The sequence below is a fragment of the Zonotrichia leucophrys genome, chromosome 3, assembly GCF_028769735.1.
Source record: "Zonotrichia leucophrys gambelii isolate GWCS_2022_RI chromosome 3, RI_Zleu_2.0, whole genome shotgun sequence".
NCBI lineage: Eukaryota > Metazoa > Chordata > Aves > Passeriformes > Passerellidae > Zonotrichia > Zonotrichia leucophrys.
The window spans coordinates 21180428-21197773 of NC_088172.1; the positions used below are offsets into that span (position 1 = coordinate 21180428).

A 17346-nucleotide genomic window follows, 5' to 3' on the forward strand; every position below is an offset into this window, starting at 1 on the left:
AATCCATTCAGACTTTTTATTATACATGAAAATTGCTGAATTAAGTTACCAAAAGGTACAATATCTAATATTGTGTGTGTTTGTAAGCTCCGTTTGCATATTAACATTTCTGAAAACTCAATTTTATTCTAATAATAAAGAATTAACAACATTTACTAGAAAATGGATCATCTGAAATATGGAGTCTTGTTGTTATCAGCACATCACTCATAAAAGATTGTAGATTGAAGTTTTTTAAGTGCAAAAAGTAATTAACTGCATTAAATGGGATATATGTGCAGGTGAAGCTGAATCCAGTGAAAAACAGTTTGCTACTGACTTGTACCTTCACCTCTCCTCTGACCTTTCTGGGCCAGCATAGCCATGGCCAGGCCTCTCTTCAGTAGGACGTTATGCACCCTTCTTGGAAAGATTTTAAAACAGCATTTCCTTTGCAATTCACTCATAGGCTTGGCATTAGTAGTCTTTTCAAAGGACCTTTCAGCGTCCAAAGAATAGTGTGATGCTGAAGAAACTTTTGGAAAGCAGAGCATTATTTACTTTGAAACAAAATCATCACAAGTAGATGCAAAAGAAAGCAATGAATGTTTTGCAAATACTTTCACAGTATCAGTTGTAATATAAAAAATAAATGAAGCGTGAGTCCTTGTAAATACATATGTAAACTGTTTCCAGTTTGTATCTCCAGTCATGCCTCTTGATGTGTTTTTCCAATCATTTGAAAGAAAAGAAATTTAGGACCATTTCTTTCAGGTAGTGAATAAATTTGGCTTTGTTTCAATGCTAGACCATGATATTAGCATGTGTTCACTTGCATAGCCTTCCTTGCAGAGCTAAGACTTTAGGTGCTTCAAAAAGAAAAAAGCTAGAAAATGCAAACATTTTTTGGTATTTCCTATGATTTGCAGTACTCACTGCATTTCAATCTATCTGTCTTTGGCAATTCCAGGGTCCTAATATTTGTTGCCACATTCAGTTTTCTAATGTCTGTATGACCTCTGAAACAGTAAAATGTTTTTCTGCAGTCACCTTTATAGAGAACATGATAAAAAAGATTTCATCTGTTAATTTTTCTATTGTACTGCATTAGCATGCTGTAGAAAAGGTGAATGAGTTTTGGTGAGTATCATTTCTCAAGTTTATTCAGCTTGCAATTGAACTTTGCTGGACTGTGTTTCCAAATATTTTAATATTAAATTTGGTTCAAAATCTAATCAGCTGCTTGGAACCATGGCCAGAGGTTCCTCCTGTGTTTTTTTTTTTTTTTTTTTGTAAAATTAATATGCAGAGGAAGGAAGTTGAATTTTAACAGATTTTAGCAAGAATCAGATGTAAAAAAATATTCAATTTTTATTTTTTTCCTAATTTCTGTTCATTCACTTAATTCTAGTCGTAATTTCAACTCACAATATGCTCAAGAAAAGTGAGTGCAACCTATTTATTGGGATGGTCCTTTAATCTGCCACTACTGAAAGTATATAAAATAATCTGAGCATTCCTAATCTATTTGCTTGTCTACATTATAGACATTTGGATGTATTTTCACCAGAACATGTACCTGATAGGAACAGTATTAAAAAAAAAATTTACATTCTCCCCGGCTTGTGCTATTTGGGAAAAAATCAAAACCAAAAACTCACAAGCAGCAAACCAAAACAACATTGCATTTGTCAAACACTTCTTAAAATAACTTTTTATGATTTCTTTTTTAATGAAGGGATTTTAATTGTATCCTGGTTACTCTATGAAGGCTACAGTTAAGCTTTGCTATATGGTAACAGACACAGGATTTCCATGTAGCAGTTTGATGGGGTTTTTAGATTTGTTCAGTTAACCTCTACATACAAACCATATTCAGAGAGGCTTTTTTTCAGCAAAATAACCAATACTGTTAAATCCCCATCATAACCCAACCTGTCCTCCTTCCTTTTTCCTTCTGGGTGTGAAAATGGAAAATCACAACGTTGAATGGAATTTTAAGACTAAGTCCAGTCTATCTAATCAAAATCAAATAGATAGTTAATGCTCATGAAATCTCCCCTATGTGCCTCTGTGAAATTTCAGTTTTTAATTGCTATCACTGAAACAAGCACATGAATTTTAGTTATTTATTCATTTATTTTTGTGAATTTATACTTTGCCTACAAAAATTTACATGTACATATGGGTATGTTTATATGTAATAGCTTCCAGAATGAATTTCAGACTGAAAGCTGTGAGATTTCCTTTACTTGTCTACACAGTAGTTTTGTGTTATGTTCCTCAGAAAGTGTGTTTTCTTGGGAAAAAAAAAAAAAAAAAACAACAAAAAACAACCAAAAGACCTCCTCCAACCTTGGCCATGTTGACATCTTTGGAAAGAGAAGGAAAGTTTGTCTTGCTTAATCCCACCTGTCCCTAGGACACCACCCCAGAATTCTTGGGTGACCAATGGGACAGGAGCCAACAAGGCTCGAGGCACAGCAAAAATACTTGAAACATACAAGATATAGATAAGAAAAAAAGGAAATTTTCTCTAGATAGAAAGAGTGTCCATGCATTAAAGTCTCAAAGTTAATCAAAGAGAGAAACTTTGAGATCTTGATAAATTGTGCATTGCCAAAAAAAGTTAAGAGGTGCTGGACTGAGTCCAACACTAGAAGGCAGGATTTGTCCCGCAGGGGCATGGTGTAGGACATGAGTGTAAGGCCTAAAGATGTTGGGGTTTTCTTGGTTTTTCTTCCTTCAGAAGAATATTTTTGGAGCAATGCTTCCTTCTTCTTTCTTCTTTGCTGAAATATCATAAGGGAAAATTATTTGGATGTCCACTCTGTGCTAATATTGGTACATTCAGTTGCTTCCAAAGCTAACATTTTCTGTTTGAGCGCTTACTGCTTCTACAACCAGCATTAGAAAAGTACTGAGTTGTAGCTCCAGCAAATACACCCATGATTGTAATCTTTCATTTTCTACTATGGATCTGTACTTATCACTCCTGGTCTTTAAAGTGGAGGCACATCCATTGTAAGGTAATGAAGTGGATACTCAGCGAAAATAAGGTCTTCCCATTTAACATTAATTTTATTTTGCAAAATTCTCAGCTGCCATAGGCTTGAGATTTTGGTGAGACTTTATTTTAAGAGTATGAGAAAAAGCAGTGCTTATATGGGTATATGTGCTTGAGAAGACGACACCCGTTATATATGTCAGGTTAAAGCATCTTGAAATACTGTGGCAGTGTTGTTAACCTATTTTTCTGTAATATTTCTGTAATAAATTGTTAGGATTGGGATTAAAAAGTACAGATTAAATTAATTGAAGCAGTTCTGTTGTCTAATGTTTATTCTTTATTCACATTTTTGCTTCAAGATGCTATAATTATTTAATTGCAATCCATTTACTGTGTACTAAATTAATTTGCTATGATGCCACTTCTTAATTAGAATGCCATGTGCCACTAATTTAAAAGGTTAAAAGTCCAAATATATTGTGTCATCTGAGTTTATAATCTGAATAACATATTTTTTGTATGATGTGGCACATTTTCCATAAAACCATGTTAAATACTGGAAATTAAATTTTTGTCTTTTAACCCTTTAGATATAGTGTTTTTATGTTAGTGGTTCCATCACTTTGCTAAGGATCGTGTTAGTTTTACAATCCCGTTACAAATGATTTGCTAGTTGCAGCTCCTTGATTTTCTTTCTAGAGAGCTACCATGTCTTTTTTGCCAGGATTTAAGATAATTTTAAGTACAGATATTGAAGGGTACTCCCTTATAAAGGAAGATAAAGCATATAAAAAATTTTCCTATTTGGAGGAGACCAATTTGATACACAGGTATTTTTTTAATCCCTTGGTTCTTTTCTCCAGTTTTTGAGACAGTTAATACACGTGACCTTGCTCAGTCATGTGGGATCTCCCTTGTTCTCCGTAAGTTCTTGAAGATAATTGCTAATAGTTCATTGACTGCTTCAGTTTCAGTACTGAATTTAATTGGGCCCTGTTCCCTTGAATGTGTCTGCATTTTCTAAACAGTCTTTAAGCTGTTCTCTTCCTATCCTGCCCCTCTTTTAATTTTACTTAAACATTTTTATGTAGATAAAAGAAAGTGTTCTTCATTCTCCTTTCCTGCAAGCTATTTTTCTTTCTCCTAATTTTAAGGACAGTTTAATTCTACAAGTTTTGTCACTGCCTTCTGCCTCATTCTGTGGTTTGCCTTTTCACAATATTCACCCTTACCTTATTCTGACAATTTCTGAGGCAGCTGCACTTTGTTTTTCCCATGCTCCCCATTTTCCATAATATTCCAAGTTTATTTCCACAGGAATAACTCCATGCTAACTTTTTGTTCAGGGTGCTGCTCGGTCCCTTGTGCTGACAGGCCCTACTCTTTCTAGTAGTGAAGCAAGATGAACACTATAATTTGGACAATATCATGTTTCTTATCACAAAACATTAGAATACAAATCTACAGTGAGACCAAAAGCATACTGGTACTTGACAATAATAAGTGTTTAAGGAGGAAATGGTGAATTGTATGGTGATAAATTAAGAAACAGAATATTTTCTGTTACCAGTGATGTATGCCTTAAAAAATTTGTCTCCCAAGAAGATTTTCTTCCATGTATTTGTCCAACAACTTTTTGAACACGTGTTTCTCTGCCCCGAAAAAGAGATTTTCAGCCTATTTAACTGGTTCTCATTTCCTCAGTAACTTTGACCTTTTGTTTTCCTCCCCTAGTTCTAATGTTATCTTTTTTAAATGGAAGAGCAGTACTATATGCAAAATTCAACATGCAAATGAAATTTGTGAATGTTTTTGTGTGAGGACAGAATGATAATCTCTATTTTGTTCACTGCTCCTTTCCTAATAATTCTTAACATTTTCAATAGCTTACAGTTTCATAGAATTATTTAGTATGCCAGAGCCTCTGTTGCTGGAGTCCTAGTCCTAATCAAATCAGAACCTATCACTGTACCTGCAAACTCATAATAATGATTTTTTTCCCATATTAATTTTTTTACAAATTGTGGTAATCAATTTAGCATGCATGGTTATTAGGTATCATACATTTTTTTGCAACAAGTAACAAAAACCTTTTTCCTCATTGCTGTTCATATTTGATCTGCATTAACCCCTGAACATGTAACATCGATTAAACAAACCAACATTTCATTCTTCTGCTTTCTGTAATAACATCCATAATATTTAAGCACACAGTATATATTAGTTTAAAGAACATATTGTAAAGTTTGTTTTCTGCTTTATTGTTTTCTAGGATTGTTATAAGATATGATGCAATACAGTGTTATTATTACCAGCAAGCCGCCATATGCTATGATAGTGAGCTGTTAGTTTAAAGTGACTTCCTAGAAAAATTGGGTTTTTCATCAATCTGATTCTAAAGACATGTTTGTTTGTTTTTTTTTTTAGTATTGATACAGAATGCAATAAGGTGGAAGCAGGAAAATTAATCTACTGGATATGATCTGTGGTCTTTTTGATAACATCAAGGACAAAACATTTCAGAGAAAATGTGAGAGCCTCTTAAAATGCAGCAGGGCACTATATGATCTGTGAAGGCCTTCTCTTTTTATATTTGGAGAATGATAATAAATTGTACTGTTAAATTTCTTTGAAGAAATTTACTGGAATAATGACAAAATTGTGATCATTTATAAACTTGTCATGTAAGGCCATCCTCTTTTTAGTGGTAGGCCAACCTCATTTTAGCTTTAATAGCCACTTTTACAGTCCAATTATGCGCTATCTGAAATATTTTTTTGTATTAGTTTTGATTTCCCATTCTCTTTTTTAGTAGTAGTTCCTATGTTCCATTGCAGGAATCATGTATATAATATTCCTTTTCTCATGTCCTCTTCTGCAATCCTGAGCATCTTTCTATCCCTTCTTATTTTTTAAGGGTTTGCTTGCATAAGAGTATCTCCGTTGTGTTTTTAAACTACATTAGTTATTATGACTGTTAGCACAGGGAGGCATGAGGTATAAGAGGAAATAAAATAAATCATCACTTTTCTCGTATATGGAACATGAATTTCTGTGACCTCATGGAGTTTAAATGTTAAACTCTCTTTTCTTTTTTTTTGGGGTGGGGGGGTAAATGTATACCTGCACCAGTTCACAGCTTCCCTTAATCTATCTTGACTGTAAAAAAGATGATAATTATCAAATATTGTAAAATAATTAGGTTTTAAAGCTATTGATATCAACTTTCTGATAAAAAGTTTATTTTATATCTCAAAAATTGATTTTTGCATGTCATGTGTTAAAAACACGTAATTAGTTTAAATTGTATTTATTAATCTGAATTATTAATGTGTAAGATTATTATTTATACTCTTTGGATTGTATTGAGATTCAGATTTAATGATTAGATTATTCACTAATTGTCTAAGCTAGACTATTGGATAGTGTGAATGAAAATACAGCAACAGTAAGAATTTAATTTAAACTGTGTATTTATAGTCTAGTAACAAGAGAGGAAAAACAATTAATTGCTCTTTCCCTGAATAGCAAATTTAAGAGTTCAAAATCTAAGCCACGAATTATTTTATTAAACATTTCAGATAACATAGTCAAAGTCCTTACATCAAAAAATACTTGAATTGCAATGTGACACCTTTCAAATAGTAGTCATGATGCATATTTAAATGCTTAATATGACTTTTGAACCACCATATTACTTCATTTGAAAGAAAACAGATCAACAGAAATGTCTTTCAATTAAATTCAGAGAGATACGACCTTGCAGTCAGAAATCTAATGTTGTCATTCTTCTAACATGAAAGAAAGAATATTCCCTGAAACTGAGTAAATATTTCTAGTTTACAAACAAGATGAAAAGTCTGTTTCCCAAGGCTATTGAAAGAGGGTACATGAAAGACAAGAACAATTGCATAAGATTAATATTAATATTTTGATAACCAGAGGGAGCTGATGTTTAAATTTAGGCTTGAGAGTTTATGTGCAAACTTCATGAAGTTCACGGAGCTCTAAGAACTCACATCAAAAGAGGTTCAACATTGAATGAGTACACAGAATCATCCTGAAAACCAGGGCTTTAATTGCCATGCAAAATAGGTTAGCATAGATTTTATTTTCATGTTTGTTATTTTAAGAACATTTTCTATCCCATAGGATTTTTCTAAGAGCTCAACATAACTTCAATGGAATTGGTCTGAAATGTTCTCTTTTTTAGCAAGCTAATACAGGGCATTTCTTAATTTATGAAACACAATCATCCATACATGTGTTGGAGCAATACGCACAATGCATGTCAGCTGCATTTAGACATTTTATAAAATTGTTCAATGACTAAATCAGTACAAGTCAAACAGGTAAAAAATCTGTACAAAACCACAGAGGACAGAAAAATTTTGAAAATTGCTAAACACCTACTACTCTAGATCTAAAGAAAGTGTATTCTTTATGTGTAAATACAAAACCATTACTGTAGACTTCTGTGTCTTCCCTTAGTTTTGAATTGTTAATGTAATGAAATGTAGCTTTTGACTAAAGTGAATCAGAGAATCATTTAAGATCAGCAGTCCAACCATTAACCCAGTTCCCCAACTAAGTGATGTCCCTCAGTGCCACATCTACATATTGTTTAAATACTGCTGGGATGGTGACTCAGCCACTTCCCTGAGTAGCCTGGTTTGATGCTGCCAACCCTTTCTGTGAACACCTTAGAGCACCTACCTGTACCTAATGGGAGCCCTCACGAGAGCTGCAGAGGGACTTTTCATAAAGACAGCATCTAATGACAGGGCAAGGGGGAATGGTTTTAAACTGAGGGAGGGTGTGGGATTCACATTCTCTGAACCAGAGAGAAGCAGTGAGAGAAGCAGAGAAAAGAATGACCAAAACAATTCTTATCTCACTTCCTGCGCCTGTGTTGTGCCGAAGTGGAACGCATTGTGGAAGATTGTTTACCTGAAGGGAATTGGTAATTGGATTCCAGTGTGAGTGTTTTGATTCACTGACCCATTGAATCCATGTGTATGTGTATTGGGATGGTCAGCTGACAGTCATGGGATTCTGGTGGGTGCTTGGCAGATTCAGTTCAGATGTGATGTAACATAGTGTAATGTAGTATAGCATAATATAGTATAATAAAGGAATTAATTAGCCTTCTGATATCCATGGAGTACTACTCATCATTCATTCCTCGGTCGAGGGCTCCCTGTTTCCAATGGGAGGGTAGTTCTAGATTCGAATTTAGGAAGAAACTCCTTATTGTGAGGGTACTGAGGCACTGGAACAGGTTGCCAAGAAAAGTCGTGGATACCTGATGCCTGGGAGCATTAAAGGCCAGGCCAGTTCTGAGGAACTTGGGCCTAGTGGAAGGTATTCCTGTCCATGACAAAGGGGCTAGAAGTAGGAGATCTTTAAGGCCCCTTCAAACCCAAATTCTATGATCCTATGATGATTCTGTGAATTACAATGAGTGTTGTCTCTCAGCCTGAATAACTTTTCACTAGAGTAGATTTCCTGTTAGGGATACATACAGTCTTCAATTTAAGGTTTACGAAGAAATGGATTCCTACACCTGGATGGAATTTTTCAAGCTATTTATTGTCAAAATGCAAATAAGACATCCTCAGAAGTGTTTTATAAATCAGCCATATTTTCTGTATTGTTTTTATGTTGAACAAACATGCACAGACCCCGAATCTTTAAATATAAATAAAGTTAATGTAATTATTTTTGACATTTTTGGAGTTATTTGGCTTTTAAATATAAAATGAATTGATTAAAAAATCCTTCTATTGTGTTTTACAAAACCTGAAATTTATCAGTCAGTTGCTTTTTATAGGACATATTTTATTAAAATTATTTTTCCAAGGAATGAAACATATTTTAAATGTTTTATCTGAATTTAGTGTGAATATTTTTAATTTGTGTGTGGTTTTTGTGCTTTAAAATAATATATTTACAAATCTGAATTATATACCACTATATGCCCATATGGACATTCCTGGATGAAGGGTGATACATTAAGAAGAAAAGAGGATTTGGTTTGTCTCCTAAGTTTGGCAAAGAGTTTATGATCATTCTCACATGATCGATTAGATACAGCTTGCTGTCAGTGGGGAAGATGAACTTCTAAAATGTCATTAAAATGTGTATTCCAATTTTCTGTGGCTCCCCACATTTTCATGAAGTATGTGGATATGTGCATAGCTGAAAACACAGGTTTTCAGTGCTATTCTGTGGAAGTAAAAGTCAATATCTCAGTAGGAGCAGACAAATAGGAGCTATATTAAGGCCTTTGTAGGTATAATTTGAATCATTATTTATAAATATTCTTTATAAAATTTCTCTCACAATGTTTTATTTGTGTTTTGTATTTGTGTGTTGGGCATTTTGGAAAATGTTTTTAATAATTTATACATTCTAACTTACTGCTCAGACAAATTATTTAAATAAAATAATAATGGGTGCATCAGGCATATCATCACTAGAAGATCTAAAAAGCTATCACATTGTGAAATATGTGCCATACCTATCTCAACATGTCTGTCAACAATCTGTTGCTGAGTCAAGGTATACACTTCTGCCAGGATTTAACAGAATTTGATTTAACAATATTTGACAGCAAACATTTTCAATTGTGTTAAATTATGTTAATATTTAATTCAGTGAGTTGAATTTTCTTGTTATCTTGTATGTTTCTGATTTCATACCTTAGACTGAACTAAAATATTTAAATACCAAGAACGTTATCTGTACTTTCATTTTGAATCAGATTTACATAATTTCATTACATGTGCAGCAACACAGTTTATAGAATCAGAAGTGTTTTGTTGTTATTTTTTTCTCATCAAAGGCAAGTTAATTAAAAAAAAATTGTTTTCAATTTAATAGCAAAGAAATTGAGCCTTCAGTTTTTGATGAGCAGCCATGTGTATAGTATTTTGTAAGATGATTCTGTCACAGGCAATTAATACTTATGTTTTCTTTTCTAATACTTATGGTATTCATAAATTTCATAAGACTTTAATTTTTATCTCCTTATCTGGTTTATGTAGATTTGAGATCTACAAATTAAATAATTTAAGAAACAGAGCTCCTAGAGAATATCTTGAAGTATTATCCAAAATGTTAATTTATTTTCAGCATAGCTGAATGCAGCTGGGAAAAATGGGGCTCTAATTTGAGGTTTGTGATTAAGAAATAATTCCTCAATTTTGTTTTTATTATACTTCAGCTATTTTAAACTGAAATCTATTGGCTCTATTAGAAAATTTTATCATTTTATTCATATTGTTAATAGACTTATAAATGGGATTGCAAATGTGAGAGTTAAGAGACTCTTTAGTATGAGTACTTCTTTGCAAAAAATGGTCTACATGTCCTATGTCTCCATGGGTAGGATGGAGACTGTGGCTTTATAATTTTACCTTCAAATATGTGGTAATTTGGTGCAATCATGCAGTTCAATATAAGTATTTTGTTATTTTCAGCAATGCAGCAATGCAGGTATGGAAGCTATTAGCTTGTGAAAGAACTTTAGATCCTAAGTCATCTTTGAGGCTGTTGCACAGCATTTACCTCTAGTTCATTTTCAGCTGTAAATATTAGTTTAATGTAAAACACCAAATATTTTGAAAATATTTCTGATACTGACATATGAATTTGATTGAAAATTGATTGAAAATGTATGTTCCTTATTATTGTGTTTGACTTTTTCAATATTCAGAAATAGAGAAAGGAGGTTGTGGAGATCCTGGAATTCCATCATATGGGAAAAGGACCGGCAGCAGTTTTCTGCATGGAGACACACTTACCTTTGAATGTCAAGCAGCTTTTGAATTGGTGGGAGAGAGAACGATTACATGTCAACAAAATAACCAGTGGTCTGGCAACAAACCCAGCTGTGTTTGTAAGAATTATTATACTTTTTTCTGTTATTTTTCTGACCTTAACCTCTCACATTTCTCAACTTTTGTGACTAATCAACAGGAAAATACTTCAAAGTACCTTGAAGACTTTTTCCATCATGTGGTTTTTTTTTTTTTCCCAGTTGTCTTGGTGGCTCATTACGTCAAGCAGGACTGTTTTTAGAATGTTCTTTACACTCATTTTCTATGTAATTGAACCACTTAACACTCTTCATGTAAATACATGTTGAATTAGATTCTAAATGAGCAATTCCTAATAACAGAAAAGCATTCAAAAGGACTCTGTGGCACGTACAGGTTTCATTCAGGCAGTGCAAAACAGCCTGCAAACCCACATAAGGAAAGATTGGCTTTCTTTTTTTTTATGTGATATATCACAAAGGTGTGAATATGAATATAAAGAAGTTAAGAATATCAAACATAGGAAAAGTTTAGGAAAGGTCATTAGTTGTGATTTTTGTTTTAAAAGATAAAATATATTTGTTGTTAAAAGAGGGTTGATGGGTTAGGGGTTTTTTTGTGTTTGCTTGGGGTTTTTTTTTTGTTTTTGTTTGTTTGTTTGTGTGGGTTTTTTGGGGGGGTACAGTTTAGTTGGGTTGGGTTGAGGTTTTTCCTTTTCTTTTTTCCTCCTTTCTTGTCAAATAGAGCAAATCTTTCAAGTACTCAGGTATATTAGGCACTCCAGTTGTGCAGATTGTGTTAAATTTTCCTATAAAGAGTCATACAAATCAGTACTGGATTTGACAACCATCACAACCTGTGTGAGGTGTCCTGTTCTGTTTGGACTTGTATGTACTTTGAAACTGTGTTGGTACAGGACTTAACAAACTAAGCAAGATTGCTCTGGACCAGAATAATCCTCAATAGGCCTTGCAATGCTGAATTGTGTCTTAGCATGTAAAGCCTAAGCACAGAGACAGTTCAGCTGCAGATCCCTTGGAAGACAGAAGTTGTGTTTCTTCATGGTGCTGTATTGCATTCGATTGCTGTATCAGTTTGTGTTGGCCATGTAAATTATTTTACTGTGTTTCCAGTGTTACATATGCACATGCCCCATGAAAAAGCATCTATTTACACACACTGAGTTCAGTTTGACACATTTGAAGAGCAGAATAATGGTTGTCCTTTGTGTTAACTAATATTCAGTGAGTCTTACCCTTTCTGAATATACTGTACTTCTGCCTACAGTACCAGTCACAAGGTCAAAACTCTGAATGTCTTGAAGAAAATTGGCTCAAAATAGTAACAAAGGATTATAGCTATGAATCATTTTTTGTTTTGTTCTACACATCAGAGGAAAACTAGGGTAAAATAAGTTCAGACCATATACTCTTAAGATTTCTTGATTCAGTCACATTTAAATTTCCACTGTTATTTAGATCAGAATGAACTTTGTATACTACAGACAAAACTGGCCCTTGTGCTTGATTATTTTGATTGTTAAATAGTTTAATGCATATTTGGAAAAAAAATCATTCAAATTTGGAGATCATATTTTCATTTTAGAACAAACTTGCCAGTGTTTTTCAAATTCTGATGCATCAAGCATTACTTTTACTTTTACTTTTACTTTTACTCTTACTTTTACTTTTACTCTTACTCTTACTCTTACTCTTACTCTTACTCTTACTCCTCCTCTTCCTCTTCCTCTTACTTTTACTCTTACTCTTATTCTTCCTCTTACTCTTACTTTTACTCTTACTCTTACTCTTACTTTCTTAGTATTCCCTACATGCAAATCTCTTAAATCACTCAGATTCACTTGGGAGACAAAACATTGGAGAACTGTTCTGAAAGTGTTCAATATTTTCTGATTGTATGTATAGTAGTTTTGACATCCAGGCTTCAAAATCATCCTTTTCCACAAGAATAATAATAAAAAAATTAGAAAGACAAACATTTATAAGGTTTGTGGATAGTATTTTGAGAATCTTATTTCTTTCCTTGTTGTTCTTTCCCCCTTCTTGTCCTTTCCTTTAGTTTCATGTTTCTTCAACTTCACCACACCATCTGGAATTATCCTTTCTCCAAATTATCCTGAGGAATATGGGAACAATATGAACTGTGTTTGGTTAATTATCTCAGAGCCAGGAAGCAGAATCCATCTGATTTTCAACGACTTTGATGTAGAACCTCAATTTGACTACCTTACAATCAAAGATGATGGGATTTCAGATTTACCACCTCTTGGCACATTTTCTGGCAATGAGGTCCCTTCTCAGCTGGCTAGTAGTGGGCACATAGTACGACTTGAATTTCAGTCAGATCATTCTACCACAGGAAGAGGATTTAATATCACTTACACAAGTAAGAATTGCTTTTTATTTTATGCTTAGTTTTATGATTTCTTTTTAATAATTAAAACAGACTATTTATATTTATATTTATATTTATGTTTATATTTATATTTATATTTATATTTATATTTATATTTATTACAGAAGTAAATTGTAATGATTGTATAATTGCACTATTTTCAGATGTTTTCCTTGTATTCATTAGCTTATCTGAATCTTTGTCATTTATTTATTTTAATTGTTACAATGCTGAGGAATTCCCTTCATTATTATTTTTCTTTTTTATTCATATTGTGTAAGTGCAGATTCCATAACTAAAGTCCAGGTCTTTCACATCAAAGTATCCAGTGCATGTAATTTAATATACTTCTCAGGGGACCCATCAGGAATAAGTTCATAAAGGTATTAATCTTAGATCCCAAATAGTAATCAGAAAAGCATAATAGTAATCATCAATACAAATAAATAGTTGTGGGATGGTGTTTTGCTTTTGTATGTTTTTTTCTAGATGAATGGGGTGGAATCTAATTCAAATCCCTAAAAATAGAGATCTCTTTTCTGCATTACACATAGCAGTTACACTCTGTGGTTTTTCTAGTTTCTAGAATAGAGCTGAACTGATGCAGAAGTCTTTCCTATAAGAGTACACGAATTTAGAATCATTCTTCTACCTGGCTCCTATCCCTTTACAAATTTTAAGAATGTGCTACTTTTGAGAAGGCAATTCTCAAATGTACAAAGTTTAATTGTAACTTGACAACCAGTCCAAAAGCTGTTAAATGTGGGCCTACTGGTCATGTACATATAGAGAGCTGCTGAGAAGATAAGTGTCTCCTGTTTGGGCAACCAGGCCAAGAAATATCTGGCTACAGATGGCCCTCTGTTTTGTTTATATAAAAAGATATTACTAAACAATACCCTCAATAGAAAAGCAGTAGCAGTATTGTCTTCTAGAAAACATTTTTACATTTGCTGTAGATTGCTAACTCTCCTAAAAGTTTTATGAGTCATTCAAAGGCACTACTTATACAGAGGTTATCATTTTAACTGAAGAAATTTTCTTCTAAGGGTATAGAAGTTAATCGACCATAAAGTTGTCTTTGAGATCTTTTGCACTGTTTCTGTGTTGTGCCAATTAAAATAATAGTTTTTTTGGCCAAGGTGTTTTCTTGCATTGTTTGGAAAGAATCCCCACATAAAGCTGGAATTCATTGATTTCAATCTTTTTTAAGTCCTAGATGTTTAAATTGTTCTTTTGCTTTTATAGGGGGGGATAATTTTTTTTCCTTAGAAAAATGACAAGAAGAAAAAAGAGGAAGCTCTTTCCTCTTGTTTTATCACTTAGTACCTGTGAGAGGAGGCCAATATTCACTTTGCTACAACCTCTTTCCAGGTAGCTGTAGGGAGCAATGGGGGCTCCCCGTCAACCTCCCTTTCTTTGGGTTAGACAATCCCAATTCCCTTATGTTAGAGGCAAAACAGCTGGATTTTGTCCAGAGGAAAATTTAGGCAAACTATTCTTGTGTACCTAAGTCACATATACCTAAAAACTTCTGAATTCCAACTATGTTGCATGTCATTGGATTTGAATCTTTTTATTGAGAAATTTTCTATACTTTGAATTATATATTACTATGTTATACATGTTACATATCCTGTATTACAACTGCCATATTATTCTCCTCCTCCTCCAAAAAAACAAGACACAAAGTTTAAATGGATGGGTTTTATTATTGCTCCTATTGTGGGTTTTATTACCAACATTATTACTTTATTTTTATCAGCCTTTGGTCAGAATGAGTGTCACGATCCAGGCATTCCTATAAATGGGAGGCGTTTTGGAGACAGATTCCTTCTGGGAAGTTCTGTTTCCTTTCACTGTGATGATGGCTTTGTGAAGACTCAAGGCTCTGAATCCATAACCTGTATTATGCAAGATGGAAATGTAGTTTGGAGCTCCACTGTCCCACGTTGTGAAGGTAAAGGCACAATCTTTACTTTGCACCTACAGCTTGAATAATGACACAATTTAAATTTAGCTTACATTTTACATTTTGCACATAAATGAGACTGCTTTACCTGAAGTTATTAATTCATCTTAACACTCTTCCAGTCAAGTGAGAGCACAGTAATAGAAACAAGATAGCTTGCTTTTATATTCTTGGAATAAATTAGCATTCTAAAAATCTGGTTGCTATTGTTTCCAAGTTCTGATTGTCACCATCATTACTCAGTTGTGAATTATAACTGCTATAACAGTTTTGGCTGTACATACTGAAGAACAATTATATAACACATAGAAAGTAAATAAAGCTTCTATTTAGAAGTCTTTTTTGAAAATTTACCCCTTTAACTTTCTCAAAATGAAAGTATACCTGCATTTCTATGTGTAATAATATAGCCTGCAGGACACTTATTTCTGAGAAATATGGTGAAAACCAGAGCTATGTTTAATATCCATGATATTCCCAAAAAATTTACATATTTATTTGCTTTCTTTTCTTAGGTGAATAAATAGACTAAGATGATATCTACTAAGGTTTAAAACTCTCCTTAGAATGAAATACAGCAAGAAGAATTGCTTGATGCTTAACTGATAGGTCTAAAGTCAAGGCAGATGAGTGCATTTAATAAATGACTAAAGTATGTTTTTTTTAAAACTTATGTACAAAGTGTATACATTTTATTAAACAATAAATACATAGATACATAGACAGACTCCAATTTAAAAGGATTTTTGGGACAACTAATCCAAACCTTCTAAATTTCACATTTCCATTAATTTCAGTTTCATTGCAATTACTTAAGGATCTGGATCATATCACTTGTTATTTGGGCCATTTGAGAACTCAGTTTCATAGGACTGTGCATTTCAAAGAAAATATTAAAATATTTAAGAACCCTTCCATGTCTGCAGCCTGTTAAAAGTGTATGTGAGCCTGGATGTTGTACTAGCAAAATTTCTGACCCTGATTAAAGCATGTTTTACAGTGGAGCAGGGTTTTTTTTTATCTTAGAGCAAACCCAGCCAACTCCAAAGCAGGGAGTAGGGTGTTGTTTTCTGTCAGAAGACTTTTTTCTCATTTTGAAACTGAAGATTCAATTGTTAAAGTATTCAGTGTAATCTTTGTGTAATTTTATTTTTGAAAATGTGTAGATAAAGGACCAAAGATGAGAACTTTGAAGGGAAAAAAAAAAAGAGAGAAAAAAAATTACAGAAAATACTTTTCCAGAAAACATATAAGTGCCCCTCAGTTATCCTTTTGGAATGTGTACTTGGTTTTTAATGAGGAAAAGATTAAACTAATAGACTGGCTTGGGTTTTTTTTTTTTTTTTTTTGGTTTTTTTTTTTTTTTTTGTTGGTTTGGTTTTGGTTTTTTTTTAAGATTTTGTTCTTTGTTTCTTTTATAGAAACAGTAGTTAGCTTCAGGATGTGTTCCTTTCTGATGTGGATTCTCTTGATAATTGAAGGAGTTTCTGAGCTTTGATTATGGACAAAGAATCCTAAGCATGATTTAGTTTGCTTCTAGCTGTCGGAGATTTCTAAATAGCTGTTGGTTTTTTTGTTCTTTTTATGCTCTGTATTTTTTTTCATACATAACTGTCTCTGTAAGCAACACCTGAAATACATGAAGTAAATGATGTACATGAAGTGCTATAATTAGTTGAGGATTAACAGTCTTACGACTGTTCTTGTTCATAGTATGATGATATTAATTTTAAAAAATCACTATGGAATAAATTGATTTCCTCATTAAATATACACATATAAGGTAAATGCCATTTTACTGGCCTGTCATTTTGCTTCAAAGAAAATTTGGTGTGTTTCAGGATTTGTGGGTTGCTTTTATCACTTTAATCTGGAAAAAATTCCTTGAGATGAGTGCAAGTCAAGTGAAATAAAAAACCCCTCTCTGATTAATTTTTTTGTGTTGCTAAAAACATTGAAATAAAATTAGACATAATAATTTACAACTCACAAATTCATGTTGCCATCCATTTCTATATGGAATAATAGGTAGGTTTGTCACTGCTTAGAGAAACAGAAGAAATCTAGAAAGATTTCCTGTGCTGAAATGTAGAATTTTCTGATAATGATATCGTTGACTTCTTCTATGAGGACAGTATAAATGATAC

General features: G+C 33.0%; 1 protein-coding gene across 2 annotated transcripts in view; it reads left to right on the forward strand.

Moving 5' to 3' along the window:
- CSMD1 (CUB and Sushi multiple domains 1) overlaps window positions 1-17346 on the forward strand; it is a 1074724-nt gene that overhangs the window by 799819 nt on the left and 257559 nt on the right. For both annotated transcript variants that reach the window (XM_064707609.1, XM_064707608.1), the window contains exons 13-15: window positions 10710-10892; window positions 12892-13218; window positions 14993-15187. In XM_064707609.1, coding sequence (XP_064563679.1) covers window positions 10710-10892; window positions 12892-13218; window positions 14993-15187 — 705 coding nt within the window. The remainder of the gene's footprint in view (window positions 1-10709; window positions 10893-12891; window positions 13219-14992; window positions 15188-17346) is intronic.